This window comes from Olea europaea, unplaced genomic scaffold (genome assembly GCF_002742605.1).
Source record: "Olea europaea var. sylvestris unplaced genomic scaffold, O_europaea_v1 scaffold1069, whole genome shotgun sequence".
In the NCBI taxonomy this organism is placed as follows: Eukaryota; Viridiplantae; Streptophyta; class Magnoliopsida; order Lamiales; family Oleaceae; genus Olea; species Olea europaea.
Window position 1 is genome coordinate 222,757 of NW_019228042.1, and position 19,616 is coordinate 242,372.

General features: G+C 34.3%; 1 protein-coding gene across 1 annotated transcript; it reads right to left on the reverse strand.

Annotated features, from left to right (window-relative positions):
- Positions 1 to 11,282: 11,282 nt before the first annotated feature.
- On the reverse strand, positions 11,283 to 12,064 carry LOC111373079 (probable LRR receptor-like serine/threonine-protein kinase IRK). Its single transcript, XM_022995548.1, has 2 exons — positions 11,497 to 12,064; positions 11,283 to 11,353 (listed from the first exon to the last, which is right to left on the reverse strand). The coding sequence occupies exons 1-2, from the start codon at positions 12,062 to 12,064 to the stop codon at positions 11,283 to 11,285; spliced, it is 639 nt and encodes a 212-aa protein (XP_022851316.1).
- Between the last annotated feature and the right edge of the window lie 7,552 nt (positions 12,065 to 19,616).

Consider the following 19,616-nt stretch of genomic DNA (forward strand, 5'->3'; position numbering starts at 1 on the left):
AACCGTCGAGTCCAAATTTAATTAAAGAATCCTTCTAGTTCAGTTCGGTTCGAATCCATTCGGTTCACAAATTCCGTATTATAATTAAATTTTTTTAATATTTACAAAGTTATATTAATTCAACTAATGATATGTTCAATTTTAACTCTTATAAAATAACGTAATCTAATCTTATATATATTTTGAGTCTCTCTTTATTGAGTTCTTCATATATTTAATTGTTAAAATTATAGGAAGAGGAAGATAACGAGCTCAAAATAATTAAAAGAGGCATTGTCAAGCTTAAATTCGATTTCTCCCGAACGGTAGAAACGACACTACGATAGAGTAACAAATTTGGATAAAACTTAAATCAATTTGATTAAGTTGGCTTTGAACTAAAAATTAGAAATAAGAAAATCATATTTTTGGGTTTGAACTAAATTAACTAATTAACAAATTTATTTAGAAAAAATATAATAATTTGACTTATTTAAAATAAATTAATTAAAAATTAGGGAGATTCGATTGTTAATCTAGAACCAAGAACCGTATCGAACATGTCAGTTCTTGATTCACATACCCGTACAAGTATTTAACTTAAGTGAACCGTTTGACTCTGTTCGGGTTCAGTTTGAGAGTTTTGTTCAGTCCTAGTTGGAAGAAAGGTAAAGAGAATGGGTTGGTGGATTACAAAGATGGAAGGAGATTTGGTTGGTGTAGGTTAAAATAAAACTTTTTTGAAAATTACTTATTTTGATGATAAAGTAAGTTGAAATGTACTTCCATAATTTTTTTAAAAAAAATTTAAAAAAAATCTTTTTATTTGAAAACACAAAAAAAATGATATATTTAAAGTTTAAACTTGTTAGATGAAGTTTAAAAAGCTTACTTAACCTATGTTTGGTTTAGATGAAAATCGAAATTTTAAAAGTTTTTTATACAAGTTGATAGATTGTGTAGTTAATAAGTTATTAATTCTATAAAATATGTTGTTACTATTAATCATTGACTTTAATTTAAATTTTAATCCAATTTTTTAATTGAAACAAACATTTACTTATAAATATACAGCTTCTTAACTTTAATGTTTTCAAATTGAACTTTAAGCCCCTATTTGACAATCATTTTTTATAGAACTCATTTTGTAAAATTTATTTTCAACTATGTATTCTCACTGTAGAATATTCTGCACATAACCCAAAAATTATTTCTGCTTTTTAACCACATATTCTCCAAAAAAATTATTATTCCAAAATTCATTTTTCCCAAAAGACACTTTTTAAAAAGTTCTTTAAAGGGCTCACATTATATTAAAAAGAAAAAAGAAAAAAGAAAGAAAAATGGCGTATGCATTTATAAGAAATTAAATAAAAGAATATATGTTACAAAAGTGCCAATGCATTAGTTAAATGCAAGACATAAATTTTTGCACTTTCGCGTAAGTTATTTCAAATATAGTTTGAGTTGTCATTTTCCGAGTATGCACATCATTCAAATTTTGCTAATAGTTTGAATATATATTCACGAGTTAAACTCAATGATTATTGTATTTTTTAATGTTACTTCCCATTTGTCGATCTGTCTCCATTTATTTTCAAATTATTGATTTTGATGATGTGATTAATAGAGTCGTTTAATTTTTTGAACTATCTATAGTGACGGATGGATAACAATCGCAACAATACAATGACTATTCAATGATTATTTGAAAAACAACTTAATGTACAATAATTATTCGAAAAAAAAAGAAAGAAATAAAGTAAAGTGACTATTGGGGAAGCAAATTTGAAAGTACAATGATTATTAAACAAATTTTAATTGTCGATAACTGTTGGAAAACATTGAAAGTGCAATGCCATTTTGATTTTTACGTGGATATTGATGAAAGGAATGAATGAAATTACAGCCCTTTCATTAATTCTGTAAATATGGATACATCCATATATGTAAAAATAATGTAAGCTAAATAAGGTTACTTGTAATTACAATGGAAAGACTATCAAGGTTGAGCTGTTGTCTTATTTTATGCCCAAGATTACTCGGAAATACTCCCCCTCAAGTTGGAGCATGGAGGTCCGTAGTGCCCAACTTGCAAGCAAAATGGTGAAATTGATCCTTTCCAAGTGCTTTAGTGAAATTGTCAGCCACTTGTTCCTTCGTGCAGATATGCGTCGGGATAATAAGGCCCAAGCGGAACTTTTCACGGACAAAATGATAGTCTATTTCGATATGTTTTGTGCGTTCATGGAAGGTTGGATTGCGGGTAATGTGAATTGTAGCTTGATTGTCACAATAAAGGATGATGCTCTTAGGATGTTGGATGTTAAGATAAAAAAGCAAGGTCGTAAGCCAAAAAAGTTCACATGTAGTAAAAGCCATAGCACGATATTCGGCTTCAGCTGAAGATCAAGAGACAACTGTTTGTTTCTTTGTGCGCCAAGAAATGGGGCTTGTCCCAAGAGTGATGAAGAAACTAATAGTAGAGCACCGAGTAGTGGGATAACTAGCCCAATCAGAATCAGAGTAAGCGGAAATCTGAAAATTACAGGTGGATGAAAAAAATAAACCATGACCAGGAGAACTTTTCAGATAGCAAAGCACATGTAGAGTAGCTTGATAATTTGGTTTCCTAGGAGCCTACATGAATTGGTTCAATATGATCATCGAGAATGATATGTCAGAGCGAGTGATAGTTAAATAAATGAGACGTCCCACCAATCTTCTATAAGAGCCAGGATTGGAGAGTAAGGCTCTATCTTCTGAAGTGAGCTTTAGATGCTATTCCATGGAAAAAGGAGTAGGATGAGAGCCCAAGTGATGCGAACCCCGTAGCAATGGAAACTACGAAACCCACAATGAGATTGATGCGAAACCCAAGAACGCCAATACTAACCCGATTTTGGATCTTGAACCCCAAGAATTGAACCAAGAAACCCTAGATTAGCAAAGAACCTAAAACCCCTTGATTACAATTAAAAGAACCCACAATCCGATTGTTTAGAATGCCACAAGAAATTGAATCTCGATAAGTTCCAAGATTGTTCAAGAAGAACAAGAAATTGAAAAAACAATTCTCTCTCTATGATATTAAGCAAAAGTCAAGAGTTAAAAGGTCTTTACAATGAAAAGTATTCTCCTATTTATACTAATGAGTAAAAACATCCAAAATCCATCAAATTATGGTAATAATTTGATTTTATAAGAATTCTATCGAAACTAGGAAATTCGGCCAAAATTAGAAAATTCGCCATTTTTTTTGGCTTGTGCGGCCGCATGGTGTATTTCCATGCGATCGCATGGTTCAACAAGAATTGGTGTTTTGATTTTCGATATGCATGTGTGCGGCCGCATTGTGTTTTGCCTGTACGACCGCACAGACTTATTTTCAGCCTCCGCTTTCGTCGCTTGATAACAAATTGATCCAAGTTGATTCGGCCTTCGACCCAAACATGAAAGTTGCTCCATTTTGAGTCCCGAACATGGTTCCATCAATGGTTTCTTGAACGACCAATCCCATCGCTTGTTTCACTTGCTTTGCCCTTGATCGCGTCATTGGTCCGCCATCGACTATCAACGGATCTCGTCTCGTACTTGCCTTCGTCGGGCTCGACTCCTGGATCATATCACCAATGTGCCTGAGTCAGCTAGGATATCCAAGGCATATTTTAGTTGGGAGAGAAAAATCCCAAAAGGAGAACGGGCTATCTTAAGACCAAGAAAATATTTTAGGGTCCCCAAATCTTTGAGCTTAAAACGGTCAGCAAGGAAGGACTTGAGATCTGTGATAGTATTAAGATAATTTCCTGCAAGTAAAATATCATCAACATATACCAAGGCAATAGTGAAAGAGGATCCCTGAGTCTGTGTGAATAATGAATGATCAGCTACAGATTGAGAATAACCAGCCAAGAGGAGCACAGAAGATAATTTTAAGTACTAGTTGCGTGAAGCTTGCTTAAGACCGTATAGGGACTTAAGTAAGCGACTCACGCGGGACTCCCCCTTACGACCATACCTAGGAGGTAAAGTCATGTAGACTTCCTCATTCAATTCACCATGAAGGAATGCATTGTTGACATTTAACTGATGAAGATGAGAATGACAAGCTGAAGCAATGGCAAGGACACAGTGAACAGTAACTAGTTTGACAATAGGGGCAAAGGTGTCATAGTAGTCAAGGCCTTCAACTTGGTATATCCCTTGGCAACCAGCCGAGCTTTATATCGTTCAATGGAACCATCTGCATAGAATTTAGTTTTAAACACCCATTTGCAGCCAATGAGTTTTTTGCCAGGAGGAAGGGATGTAAGTATCCAGGTGTTATTAGCCTCAAGAGCTTGAGTTTCAGTTTGCATAGCATCACACCAATGTAGATGCTTAGCAGCTTGAGAATAGCTAGATGGGTCAACAGAGTGAGATAACATGGATAAAAAGGTATAATGTATAGGTGAAAACTTTGAATATGATACAAAATTAGATAAAAGATGAGCTGTACCTGAAGTTGTGACTGAATAAGTGGAGGGCGCGATGGGGGGAGTGAGTAAGGTGGGACAGAGGTAGTCACATAAGCGAGAAGGCCATTGTATGGTATGACGAGGACGGGTTGGGGTGGTGGTGGAGGAGGGGATGGTGATGATAGTGAGTAAGGGTTTGATGGAGTGTAAGTAGGTAAGTTGTTATCTAAAATTGGAAGAGGTAAGATGAGGAAGGGGTGAGCTGGTTGAGTATGGACTTGAAAAGGGAAAATATGTTCAACAAAAGTTACATCGCAAGAGATGATGATTTTTTTTAAGTTCAATGTTAAATAGACGATTACCACTATGATGGGAAAGATAGCCTAAAAAAATGTAGGGTGGCCACGAGGTTGGAATTTATCTCGATGAGCGGTGGTAGTTTGAGCATAACAGAGAAAACCAAAAACCGGTAAATGATCATATCGAGGGGTTCGTTTAAAGAGAGGTTCAAAGGGAGTCTTATTTTGAAGTGAAGAAGAGGGGGGTTCGATTAATAAGTTAAGTAGCAATGAACACACATTCACCCCAAAAGCTTAAGGGTAGATGAGCTTGAAAACGAAGGCAACAAGCCATATTGAGGATGTGACGATGCTTTCGTTTAGTCACACCAATTTGTTGAGGTGTTTCCACACAAGTAAGTTCATGTAAGATGATGTGTTCTTTAAAGAAATCTTACGTGGAGTGTGCAAGGAATTCTTGACCATTGTCTATTCGTATGTGGTGAATTTTAGCATTAAATTGCGTGTGAACCATAGCTACAAAGGATTTGAGGCAAGTTAAAGTTTAAAATTTGAAACACATTAAGTATAACCAAGTAACTTTGGAATATTCATCCACAATTGTCAAAAAATAATGTGCACCACATAGAGAAGTAGTATGATATCCACCCCAAATGTCACAATATAAACGTTCAAAAGGCATAGAACTTTTTTTTTTTAAAACTAAATGGAAAGGTAAATGAGTATGCTTTCCACGAGCATAATCGTCACAATATTCTAAAGTTTTAGGATGGGGAATAAAATCTAAAACATTATTAATGGAGGGATGACCAAGGCGTCTATGCCATACAGTGAAAGAAACAGACCCAGAAGTTTGGAAGGATGTGGCAGTAGTAGGTTTGAAGTAGTAGAGGCCATCACGCTCTTCACCCATTCCAATTACTTCTTCGTGGTTAGGTCCTGAAAATTGAGGAAAGAAAACGATAACACAATTTAAGGATATAGTCAATTGACTAACAGACATGAAATTGAACTTAAATTCGAGAACATAAAGAGCATTATGTGATGTGAGAGATGAGGATAAATTAACATCACCAGTTGATGTAACATTAACATTATTGCCTATAGGAAGTCTAACAGAAATTGGGTGAGCCACAGTTGAAAAATCAGAATTAAAAGGAGAGGTAGATCTATGGTGAGTAGTAGCACTATCAATTATCCAAGGGTATGCAGGCAAGTGAGATGAAGGCGGTGAATAACCTTAAAAAGCTGACGATGGGGGTTGCAATAATTCTATTAAATGATGATATTGCTCAGGAGAAAGCCCAAGGACAGCACTTGTAGAAGGCGTCGAAGGACCAATGTACACATTATGTGCTGCTGGAGCCGAAGAAGTTATTGGTTTTCCTTTTTGTTTGCTAGGCCACCAATCAGGATAACCAATTTCCACAAAGCATTTATCACGACTGTGGCCGAGTTTTCCACAACCAGAGCAAGAAAGTGTACGAGGAGGCCATATTTTCTTTGATCGTGACTGGGAAGAAGGGGGTCCACTGGGTGCACGAGAAAGGAAAGCAGTGGCATTTGATCATGCATGAGAAATATTCACCAATCATTGGGTCTCTTCCTACCCAGAGACGGCAGTGGATCGAGGGCCAAAATCTAGGATCGTAGTTGATGATATGATTCATGGAGACCCATTAGAAATTGATATACATGATCGGCAGATTGAATTTCTGAAAATTTCTTTGTAGTACCACAGTTGCATGGGGTGATTGATTGTAAAGAAGCAAGTTCCTCCAAGAGTATCTTCATTTTACCATAATATTGAGTAACCGAAAGGTTATCTTGAGTCAAATTGGCAAGATCTCGCTTCAGGTTAAAAATAGTAGTCTATTGCTTAGTTGAAATCTACTCTCCAATTCAGTCCAGAGATCGAAAGGGTTGGAGCAATAGAGAAGGCTGCTAGCAAGCGGTTTCTCGATGGAGTGTAGAAGCCACGACATAATCATGTCGCAACACCGATCCCAAAGGGCAGCAGCAGCATCCTCTTTGGGTTTGGAAAGGGCACCATTGGCAAAACCCAACTTGTTCTTGGCGTTGAGGGCACGGGTGATAGCGCGTCGCCAAGTGGTGTAATTGTCGCCATTTAATGGCGTATCAACAAAAAACTGGTTCGGTTGGTCTGAGTAGTGGAGAAAATATGGGGATGATGCATCTGTGAGAGCTTTGGTGACATCAAGAGGATCAGCCATGGAAACGTAGGGATGGCTTCAACCTATGCATCTGATACCATGACAAAAGGAATGAATGAAATTACAGCCCTTTCATTGAGTCTGTAAATATGGATACATCCATATATGTAAAAATTGTAAGCTAAATAAGGTTACTTGTAATTACAATGGAAAGAGTATTAAGGTTGAGCTGTTATCTTATTTTATGCCTAAGATTACTCATAATAGATAACATCAATATGTACATAAAAAATTAATAAAATTAATACAAAGAATGCGTTTGGTATGGGATAGCATTAAGGATATAGTATCAGAGTTGACTAAGATATCTTAAAATGTTACTGTGTTTGGTATAATACTTCAATAGAACAATGTATAATTTTGTGTTTAATTAAATGGTGAATGCACGTGGTTGCACGTGTAGTGGGTGATGTAGTGCAAGTGACAATGAGATGGATTTTGATTTTATGGCATTTCAACGAAAAATGAAACCTGCTTTGAATGAAGACAACATAGGAATATATAAACATATCATAATTAGTATATTTTAGATTTGTATTAGCTGTGACTTCAATTCCATCTGTCAATATATTCTCTAAGTGACTCGGGGTTTGACAATCTAGTTTGCAAAAATCTTCAACCTGAATGGAAGAACAAAATTAATTGTATGGGATCTCCATCGAAATTAGCTATGAAATTGACATTTATGTACTTCATTTTTCTTCTATCATATAAAAAATCATAAGTTAGCTCAAAAAAGAAAATATCAATGCCAAGATCATACGAAATTTATGCATGTGTGTTCCTTCACATTACCAAATCTACCTTGCTTAAAGAAGCTCTGATGTTATAATGAATCAGAGAGAGTGTGAGAGAGACATAATGTTGTGAAATTGGTGGCAAGGTATTCTTGTCACGAACACAGGCTGCGAAATGCAACCATTAGGAAGAGTAATAGTAGTAGTATGAACGATTACTTATAAATTTGACCTAAAACCTCCGTAAATGAATGATTTTAAGTGTTTGTGGTTTTACTTCAGACATGATTGGAGTAAAATATGAGAATCTATGTACTTGACCCCAAATAACCATAGGATAACATTTGATCGAGGCTCCGAGTTTAATGAAGTTTCACATTTGATAATTAGTACATCATTGTTATTTGGGAAAATTGCAGTCGAGGTACCAAACGTTTCGTTTATTAGCAGATTTTGCCCAAACCTTTAGTTTGTGCCACCCACAGTCCCAAACCTTTCAAAAATATGTACCGGGGGTCCAAATGGATGGAAACCTTCCGTTTGACCGTCAGTCGACCAATAAAATTGAATTTTGACCAATTTTTGACCAACTTAAAAGGGTAGAAAGGTAAATTTGCTATTTAATTCTATAACAAAACAGATAAACTAATATACCAAATAAAAATAAAAAAAATTACTATTCATCTTCTTCTTCCCCCCACCTCACCCCATCCTACCCCACCGCTTCTGTAATTTTCCCAATAAAAAATGGTTTCTTCTTCACCCTACCCATCTCCAACGTACTCCCACAGCAAAAATTCAACCACCAACACCGACGGCGACCTCGGCACCACCACCGCTAGTTATCTTTACCAGCATCTGAAACCCTTCATCCCACACCACGAAATCGCTGTCGTTTGGTCCATCAACCCTTCTACCTAATCTCCACTGCAAGCCCACTTTTATCCTTCTCTATACCCTCAAGCACCCAATCACTACCAGCAATAGCAACTTCAAGCAGCTGCACTCTAAATTTCACCTCAAATTTTCTTGAAATCAGTGATTGCCAAGGTCTGCAGTTCATCATCTTCACCCCCTAAATGGAAGAACCAGTCTGCTATTTCTATCTGCTGTTTTCTGGCTTTCTTTCTTCCATTTCGATTATTACATTATTTACAGTAGTTGCAGGGAACCCAGAAAACAGGATCTCATGATCCTATCAAAAATCAGGACTAGGTAGTAAAAAAAAAACTTTAAAGAGGCTGCCATGGCTAAATCCATGTCTTAGAAACCCAAACTCGTGAATTACCAGAACCATCTACTGAATACGACCCGAAATACCCTATTTTACAGAGGATAGAGATGAAACTCATTTCGAATACAAAGATAACTTTATAAAGACACGACACATTCGCACCGCACCGTAGGAGAAAGCTCATAAGCAGAAGCATCTCGATTTGGACCTTCCGACAGCCGGAAGTAGCAGGTTTAGTTTGGGGGTAGGTGGAGTGAGGGTGGGTAAGATGAGGAAGACGGTGATTTTTAATTTGGGGGTAGGTTGGGGATGGGAAGGGTGAAGAAGAAACCATTTTTTATTGGAAAAATTGCAGCAGCGGTGGGGTAGGGTGGGGTGAGGTGGGGGGAAGAAGAAGATGAATAGTAGTTTCTTTTATTTTTATTTGGTATATTAGTTTATTTTTTTATTATAGAATTAAATAGCAAATTTACCTTTCTACCCTTTTAAGTTGGTCAAAAATTGGTCAAAATTCAATTTTATTGGTCGACTGACGGTCAAACGGACGGTTTCCATCCATTTGGACCCCCGATGCATTTTTGAAAGGTTTGGGACTGTGGGTGGCACAAACTAAAGGTTTGGACAAAGTCTGCTAATAAACGAAAGGTTTGGTACCTCAGCTGCAATTTTCCCTTGTTATTTAGGACCCTTTCTCCATTTCAATTCAACTTGAAAGCACATAATTGTCGCTTTCCAAAATAGAGGGAATTGTCTGGAATTATATTTTTGTTCTTTTTTCCTTTTATGCATAATAAAGAGAATTCGTTTACTTAAATATAAACAAGGTTACAAAGAATATAAAATGCGAGACTACAATGTATATTTTTCTTCATAAAAATACATCGCATTTCGCTGTTAACTATGGCTAACATGTAGTAAAAGCTACGTGCATTTGGATTATTGCCAGAAGAAAAAAAGGCAAATAAGTTAAGAGCAGCAAGATTTCGATATATCTTGTCGGAGCCCTTAAAGGTAGCCCCTATTCTAAAGTCATTGGTAACCCGCACAGGGGCATGAGCAAAATACAATCTCTTCCTATGTCCATGCTGCAATGACCAAACACTTGGCCATTCCCCAAATCCAAGAGAGTTTAGCAAGAATGGAACTTGATAAAGTACTACTATTGAAGATTACGGAATACAACTCCTAGAAAATCCATCTTCAGAGAGGAATAAAAACTAAACGTTAACCATTTTACATACTCTTACAGATGGTGAAAAGGTTTTAAATTTGATCCGTACAAGGATAAGGTGAAGTAAAAAAAAAAAAACATGCACACACTTATTCTCTTTTATAAAAATTCATAGAAATACTATTTTGGGCTAGGCCTAATAGATGTAGGAAACTATTAAGTTGAAGTTGCCAAACATCCCATGCTACCGACTCCCCATAAAATGTCAACAGCTACAATTAATTAGAAGAGTATGAAGCGTGTCCAATCAAGTCCAATGATAATGATTGAAGGTGAACATTTAATAAATAAACTGATAAAATTATGGGGATAATTAGTACAAAACGTTCATACCTTTCAATATTATTGTGCAAAACGTTCATATCTTTCATTTTTTAACATTTTTGCCCCTATTTATATGTTTCATTGTAGAAAACACCATTTTCACTAATTTTTAATGTAAAATGACCAATATACCCTCATATTTAAATAAAATAAAAAGAAAAATAAGAACAAATTGCAATCTTACTCCTAAACTTTTTAGAAGTGCAAATGAGTCTTGAGGCCGCCATCTTAGCAGCCAAAAAACTTAGGATAACCGCCGCCCAAAGCGCCAGAACTCCATACCTCTGGAAAGCACTAATTTCTCTCTACACATATCACCCAACATCCAACCTTCATATTAACATAATTGGTCAAAATTACAAGCAAAAATACCCAACTTGTGAATGCAAATATTAGTGGCACCACTTGTTCCGGTGAGACCCATGTCATTCTTAACACACCAATCGATTATACTCACCAGGGTACCTCTTTTCAATATGTATAGCATTTAAGAATACTTCGAAAAGCAAAAGAACTACATCCTAATCCGTGTACAAAAAGGACGTGATAATACGAGTTAATCGGGCTTTCTTGGATGGAAATATAAATTTATTGTTTGTTAAATTTCTCTATGGGAAATGTTTAACAGTTGATGGCAGTTGTTTGTGATATGAGCTCCAGTGTTTTAGGGAGGTGATTAAGGGTTATTTGTAATTTCTTGAAAAGGGTAAATAGCACAAAACATCCCTACCTTTCAATATTATTGTGCAAAACTTCCATACCTTTTCATTTTTTGGCATTTTTATCCCTATTTCCACCTTTCATTGCTCAAAAGATCATTTTTATCCATTTTTCCAATAAAAAGACAATATTTACCCCCTATTCAAATAATATAAGAAGAAAAGAAAAAAAATAAAGAACTAATTGTAACTATAGCCTCAAATTTTCAAAAAATTACAAATCAGTTACAAATGTATACTTAAAAACCAAAAGTAAAAACAAAAATAAAGAAGAAGAAAAACGCCACCCTTTCCCTCTGATGGAGCCACTGGCGGTGGGAATGTTGCCTTCGAACAAGTTCTTCTTTAGCCACAATTCCTCAAGAGATGTAGCTCCACCAATTTCCAAAGGGATGCTACCATTTAACTTGTTATCGCTTAAATCCAACGTATCCAAGAGTTTCAATTGTCCAATACTTGCAGGAATACTACCTACAAATGAGTTTTTCGACATATTCAAGAAATGCAAGCTATTGAAATCTCCGATAGAACTGGGAATTTCACCATATAGTTGATTCTTGGAGATATCCAAAACTACAGGCCTGTGATGAGAACTATCCAAGGAGGAAGCAAGAGTACTATCCACATTCCCACTTAATTTATTATCTGAAGATAGAAGTTGCAGTAAACCAAGCTCGAATGGCCAAGAAGTAAGTTCACCAATCAAATAATTGTGGCTAATATCAAGAGTCAGAAGGTTTACACAATTCTTCATAGACTCGAGCAAGATTCCAGTGAGAGAATTCAATAACGAGAGCTTCCCAAGAGAATCTGGATCTTGGCCAGTGAAGTTTTTTTCAGAAAGATCCATTTTTTTTTCATACTTTTGATTTTAAGTATTATTTCTGACTGATTTGTAATTTTTCGAAAATTTAGGGTTTAGTTGCAATCAGTTCTTTATTTTTTTCTTTTCTTTTCTTCTTGTTTTATTCGAATGTGGAGGTAAAATCGTCTTTTTATTCGAAAAATGGATGAAAATGACATTTCGCGCAATGAAATGTGGAAATAGGGGTGAAAATATCAAAAAATAATAGGTAGGGACGTTTTGAACAATGATATTGAAAGATAAGGACGTTTTATGCTATTTTACCCTTATTGATAAATTTAGGAGTAAGATTGCAATTTGTTCTTTATAATTCATTTCTGTTTTTATTTGAATAGAAGATTATATTGGTCATTTTACATTATAAATTGGTGAAAATGACGTCTTCCACAATGAAACGTGGACTTGAGGTGAAAATGCCAAAAAAATGGAAGGTAATAATGTTTTGCATAATAACATCAAAAGGTAGTGATAATTTGTGCTAATTACCCAAAATTATGGCAACACTTACCAAACTTCGCCAGCATAACCATACTTCCTAAAATTCGCCAACTCATCAGCATATACAGTATCCCAATAACTTTGAAAACCCAGAAATGATGAAATCAGCTTCAGCATCTAGCTTCTCCTCGTTAGAATTGCTCATTGCAAGAAGGAAATTTCACAAATTTCGGATAATTGCTGATAGCTAGAATTTTGGCAACTATAATTCCTTTAAACAAATTGTATTAGTGTTGTGGTTGAAGGGCATCACTTCCAAACACAAGAAATTAATACTGATTGGTTCATTATAAGAACTTCTCTCTACTGTTTATTCTGTAAATTATCAACTTGTTGATAAAAAGTAAACTTTGTCCTTATTAAATTGTTATACTGTAACAACTAATACAATTTTAAATGCTAGCAATACAAACTATGCATTAAAAATTAATAAAACACATAGGCTGACATAAAATAAAAGCATAGATTATCATAGNTACACATGACAAATAAAGTAAAATCAAGTCCGCACATTACATTAACTCTTGCTAATTACGAGGTGTCCATTTTCTTCCGCACTTTTCTCTTGAAGGATCATTGATTTCTTAACGAAAAACCACAAAATTGAGAGGATTAGTGAAGTAACAAAGAGGACTTCTATTTTGAGGTCGTCACACCACCCCCCAACAAACCCTCACCCAAAACAAAAGAAAAAGAGTACAGCTGATGCCCAAAAATGCAGCATACCTCATCTATAAATCCAAGGTAATTAATAGTATTTCCTCAAATATAACATTTTGGCATTTTCCAAAATCTATCCCTATCCTACAACTATCGTATACAAAGCATACCTCATAAAATACCTTAACCTAAGCAAAGAAAAAGTAATCATGTTTGGTTATAAATTATACAAAAAAAAAAAAATAATAATAATAATAATAATAATTAAAGTTAAAAACACCAAATTGCCAAATAAAAAAGACCTTCAAATAAACATAGAGATAAAATATGAAAAAAGTATAAACCTGAAGTTATTGAGGTGTTAGTCTCTGTCTTTGGGTAGAGAAAAAATCTCGCCAAACTATGAATTTTTTTTGGTTGGTTGTCAATATCTTTGTCTCCGCAAGTGGAGTTCTTGATTAATACAGGTAAAATTGACAACCCAAAGAAGATGTCAAATTCTGAATTCAAAGAAAAACGAAAAGAAGAAAGTGGGTAGATTTGGTGGTGGAGCGACAGTACATCAAAATGTCGGTTTCCACCGTCAAAGTGGAAGTTGCAATCAATCAGTCGCCACCATCGAAGTAACAACTTTTGAACAATAAAAAATGCTACTTGAAAAGAAAAGCATATCAGAGTGACATCTAATTCTCCAATTGTGCAAAAAATTATCCTATAAACAAATTTTCAACATTTTCTTTTAAGGAAAAATAGATCTAGAAAGAAACAATATAGAAACAAATAGAAAAAGCAGAAGAAATGAATGTTGTGGAACTACACCAACAAAAAATAATAATAATAATAAATAAATAAATAAAAAATAACTTACCCAACACATTTCCAAACGGCTCGGTCAACACGGCTAGGCTTAGTTAGAAATTGGCTTTTGTACAATAACAAAATCCACTCTTCTATATTTACTTAGATGTATTTTGTCAAGAATAAGCAAATTTTAATGAAAAACTTAGACTTCCCTCTCTCTCCCTCCTCCTTTTTTTTTTTTTTTTCCTTCTTCTTTGATGGGTGATTATAATCACCCTCATAAACGCCTAGTCAAAACTACTCGCTCATTCAAATAAGCACTTAATGTTTAAGTGCAACTCTCTACTTATTTTTTGAAAAAAGTACTATATTTTTTGGCCTTCGCTAAACACGAATATTTCTTCAAAACAGAAGAAATCTGAAAGAAAAACTGAAATTTGGCATTGTTTCAAGAAGATGATACAATTGTATACTTTGTTTTTAGTTACTCCAATTGTCTCCCTTATTAATCTTAAAATAGAATTAATAGTAAATACTAAAGAACGACCAATCTCAAACAATAATATAGAGTTTGTGACCACTTTAGGATAACTGAAGGTTGATTGACCAATTGAAACAAGGTCAAACGTTCCGTTACTATTTAAGTTCTTACATTGATTATTTGTTCACTTATAAACCCCCAAACTAGACAACATACCGGTTAATTTACACGCTATCTAAAATTTAGACTTGTTAATTCACATAAAATAAAATAAAAAATTAGATAAATAATTGAGTGCATCACACTACTACTTTATTATTACACTATTATTAACTGTGGAGAATTTGCGTGGACTTGCTTTTGTAATCACCCTCACCCACAAAAAGATGATAATACAAGTTTGACTTATCACAAATCCACGACTTGGAATTGGAGGATATGTTACTTTAGCACTTGTTAAGGCATACAAGTGGTAAGCTAAGGTCACTCGAGAGATGATACAAGTTTGATCTACTACCTACTTCACTGTGAGTGTCACTATATGTGATTTTGTCACGTCATACTCTTACTGTTGACATGATAACATCATAAATTACCATACACTGTGTGTGTATTATAATTCTTATTTACTGTGAATAGAAGATCATGTTTGTTAGTTAATAAAATGGTCAACTATTAATGCATGTTACAAGATTCGAGAGGCACTTGTTGAGTCTCTTGTTAGATCACACATGGATCTTTCCAATATGTAATGAACTAATACAGATTGTGAGGGATATGACAATTGATAGGAAAATGACACTTTGATAGTAATATCTCATTTTTCGTAATGGCTATTCGAGATTTTACAACTTCAAAGTAAGATTAAATAAATACATAAAATTGAGCAAATATAGTGAAAATTTCAACCTTCACCATTTTTCTATATGGTTCTAATTTGACAGTTGTCTCCCTCACGAGGTAAGTGGATTCACTAACTTGGCTTACATGTTTTGTATGTTATCGTGGGGTAACATGTATTTTAACGGCGTAGGTGTTATTTCTACAATTTAGAAACACAACACAAATTTAATTTTAAAAATAGAATTAAAAAATAAAATTAGTTCTTGAATAAAAATCCTGAACTAAAAATTGACAAAAAAATCTCAATAATTCCATAAAATCCATACACAAAATAACATAGATGGAGTTAAATTTCATTGATCACTGAAATTATAATTACGTCATATTTTACTCACTGAATTTTAAAATATTTTCGTTTGGTCACTAAACTTATATTTTCATCACATTTTACTTACTGAACTGAAAAAATCTTTCGAATGATTATTAAATTTTAACAAGTTGCACTCCATCAATCACTCACCATGTCATTTGTCATTGAACTTATACCTCCACCATACTTTACTCGCTGAACTTTAAAATGTTTCTGAACGGTCACTGAATTTTATAATATTTTTGAGTAACGTTGATTTTTTGTGAAATTCGACTTAGATTAAAATAATAAAATAAATATCGACTAGATAATGAGACTCTCAATCTAAAACGAGAATGTCGATATCGGTGAAAAAGATATAATTTTTCTAGCGTACAAAAGTTATGTTCAAATGGAAATAAGAATACTAGTTTCAAATTGACATAAAGCTTAATTTAGCTCATAATCTTCCTTTACGTCGAAAAGTAAAATAGAAAATTATTTGTATTTTATTTCTTTATTTCGATTGAAATCGTAGACCAAAATCAAGAAAATTTAAAAAAAGAAAAAAATTATCTCAAACAAGCTATGTAATTTTTGGTTAGAGTAAAAAATATTAATCAATAATATCAAAATATATTTTTTAGAGTCATCACAAGGTAAATCAAGAAGAAAGAAGAGCGTCGTTTCATGTATGACATTTTATAAGGAAAATTGCAGCAGCGGTCCCTAATCTTTTATAAATATGCAGTAGAGTTCCAAATGGATGGAAACCATCTAGTTGACCAACAAAAGAAGACTTTGACTAAGTTTGATCAAATTGAAATTGGTAAAATAGCAACTTTGTTATTATATACATAAAATACTGTTTGACTCAATTTAAAACAAATTAAGTGAAGGATAAAATAGTGAATTTACATTTTTCGAAAATTAAGAGGGTGTTTGGGATGCATTTTTATGTAAAAAATGTATTTTTGAATAGTAAATCGATGGAAAATATGTGGTTAAAAAATAAGGAATTTTTTTTGGTTTATGTGTAATATTATTTTAATAAAGAATGTGTGATTGAAAAGAAGAGAGAGAAAATGCATTTTGAAAAAAATGGGTACCAAATGGGGTACAAATAAATAAAATAATTAAACAAAAAAATTGCTTGCCTTCTCCACTCACCCAACCCCACCCCACCCAACCTTCACTTCCAATACCCAACCTCTCCGTCATTGCCGACGAGCCCACAGCTAGCAAACCCACAACCGGCCTTCCCCGTCAAAATCCATGCCACAACAAGTTGCCAACATGGCCTGTCACCGATGCCATCACCAAATTGCATCCCCACATTTTTCCATTTCGATTTGGGTAGTCTAAAGAAAACATGTACCGGAGAAGGAAACTCCAAATTCAAGACATGGGAATCTTCAGATCTGAAGAAAATATAAGCAAAAGTAGAAACAATAGCGGTCTAGATGAGTGAAAGAGAAGTGTTATATATGCTTGCACTTGAAAAAAGAAAACAAAGGTAAAAGTTAAAAAAGAAAGAACGGAGCGGATGGCTATTGTTGACGTAAAAAATTGTAAGAACTATTATTGAGCCAACTCTTTGGGAAATGAGATTCTTTTCTTTTTTGTGGAAGATCCTTTCCTCTATTTTTCCTTTTCCCTTTTTTGTTATTGTCGTCGTCGTCGTCCCCTTATTAGCCTCCTTTGACCTCTATTTATAGGAGACCCTATTTTCTTTGGGCAGGATTATGTCATGTCAATCAAATCAACTACAGTGTCGAACTCAGACAGTGCGCCGTCGAGTTTTCCTTGGATTGGTTAATGAGGTTGGTTGCTGTTATTTTAATATTCCCTCAGGTAATGATAGCCTGCCAGATCAGAGGAATCATGATGTTGATTGATGGGGTTGGGTGATACTGACGTTACTCCCTCCAAGTGTGTATCATTGATTAAGTGATTTGATTGGGGGTAAGGGATCTGCAATCATTGTGTTTGGAATTACGGCGGCAATGGGCCGAGCTGAACTCCCTCGACTGAACTGGTAGGCGAATGGGATGGGGCTTGTGACCAATAGATATGAGGCCGTAGGTCGGTGATAAACAATTATCAACGCCATCTCCAAATCGCACCTCCAAATTGTCTATGACGGGTCGTGTTAGCAACGTGGTGTGGCGTGGATTCCGACGGGAAGGTCGATTGTGGGTTCGTCGGCTATGGGATATTGTGATAAAGACGTTGGGTATTGGGAGTGAGGATTAGGGTTAGGGCGGGGTGGCTCGAGAAGACAAGTATTTTTTTGTTTAATTATTTTATTTATTTAATTTTTGAAAATGTAAAATCACTATTTTATCCTTCACTTAATTTGTTTTAAATTGAGTCAAATATTATTTTATGTATGTAATAACAAGTAGTAACCATTTTACTAATTTCAATTTGGTCAAAATTAGTCAAAGTTCTCTTTTGTTGGTCAACTGAACTGTTTCCATCCATTTGGACCTCCATTATATATTTATGAAAGGTTAGAAGTCTTTGCTGGCATAAATTGAAGGTTAGAATAAAGTCTGAAAAAATGTGAAAGATTAGAGACCCTTGTTGCGATTTTCCCTATTTTATACTCAAAATTTTCAATTTTTGAATAGTTGAATTCACTAAGTAAAGTTCAATGATGACTTGAAATCATTTTAAAGTTCAGTGAATAAAGTTTGATGACTGTATAAGTTCTAATGAAATACTGTGAATTATTAATGAAGCGCAATATGTTAAAAGATTATATTTTAAAGTTTAACAAGTAAATAATAATGAAATAACTCTAGTAAAGTGCATAATTCCTGCCATAATATTGAACTAATGCACGTCTCTTTCTATTTCTTATTTATTTTTTTTATTTTTTTACGATGAAAAATTCGTAATCATTACTCTTTGGGTGCATATTGGGTAAGCTTTCGGACTGACACAATAACCTATAAATTACGTTAGTCAGGTAAATCGTATTAGGTAAGCCCAGTGTGATAGATTCAATCGAGAAATTGTTGAGGGGAAGAATCGAAGACGTGACTAAATGTTAACGCCTTGACCCATGAGGACCGTCTCTTTCTATTTCTAATTCTGCAGACAAAGAGATACTAATTTACGGGACAATTTAATGTTATAAGTTCCTCTATACCGAAATTTTTACTGGATTTTTACATATTTCTTCTCTCTTTAAGTGTTCAGAATCACGAGTCAAAATGGTCACCGATGACTCTGCTTCTTCACCGCTTATTCCTCCTTATCCGATCGTCAAGCCCTCGGAGATTGACTTGGAGTCGGGGCCGGACGAGCAAATTCAGTGCCGTATCTGCTTTGAAACTAAAGGTAATCTTGTTGTCTAATTCCAATTTATTTTTTATTTTTACTTATTCTCAGTTTATAAAGTTTTCTGTCTGCAATTTTCTTCTTAATTACATGCGAAAATAAAAAGTAAAGAATCATGGGTTTTTATGATAATTTGTGAACGACTTTGATATCCCCATAATTTGTGTCACCCTTTAGCAAATGACTTCAGCAGCCATTTTTGACTTTCTCTACGTTTGACTCAATATTTGCAACTTTCAATAACGTTGCTGTAAAAGAAGTCACGTTTTATGGCAATTCTGTGAAATTTTTCTGGGTATTGGGTATTTAGCGCGTCAATGATCATTGTTCTTTTTTTAAACAATTTGCCCTCATATTTATTAAACTTTACCTTTAACGTGCATTTGTTTTCAGTTTCGGGAAAAAAATTGGTTCAGTTAATAGTCTTTCTTTACCATTCAACAAGTTTTGAAAAGGAAAAAAGTGATTTTGTAGTTTTTTTATGCGTGGAAACTGTTATATAAGTGGTATGGGTTTCAAATGTTGCCCATGTTACTACTTTGTAAAATTTATAT

What these genes read in the sequence shown, in the direction of transcription:
- LOC111373079 (XM_022995548.1), bottom strand. Translation starts at nt 12,064, where the DNA reads ATGGATCTTTCTGAAAAAAACTTCACTGGCCAAGATCCAGATTCTCTT. An exon ending in CATCAGAGGGAAAGGGTGGC is followed by an intron (nt 11,354 to 11,496) that starts GTTTTTCTTCTT and finishes TTATTTGAATAG; the next exon opens with GGGGTAAATATTGTCTTTTT.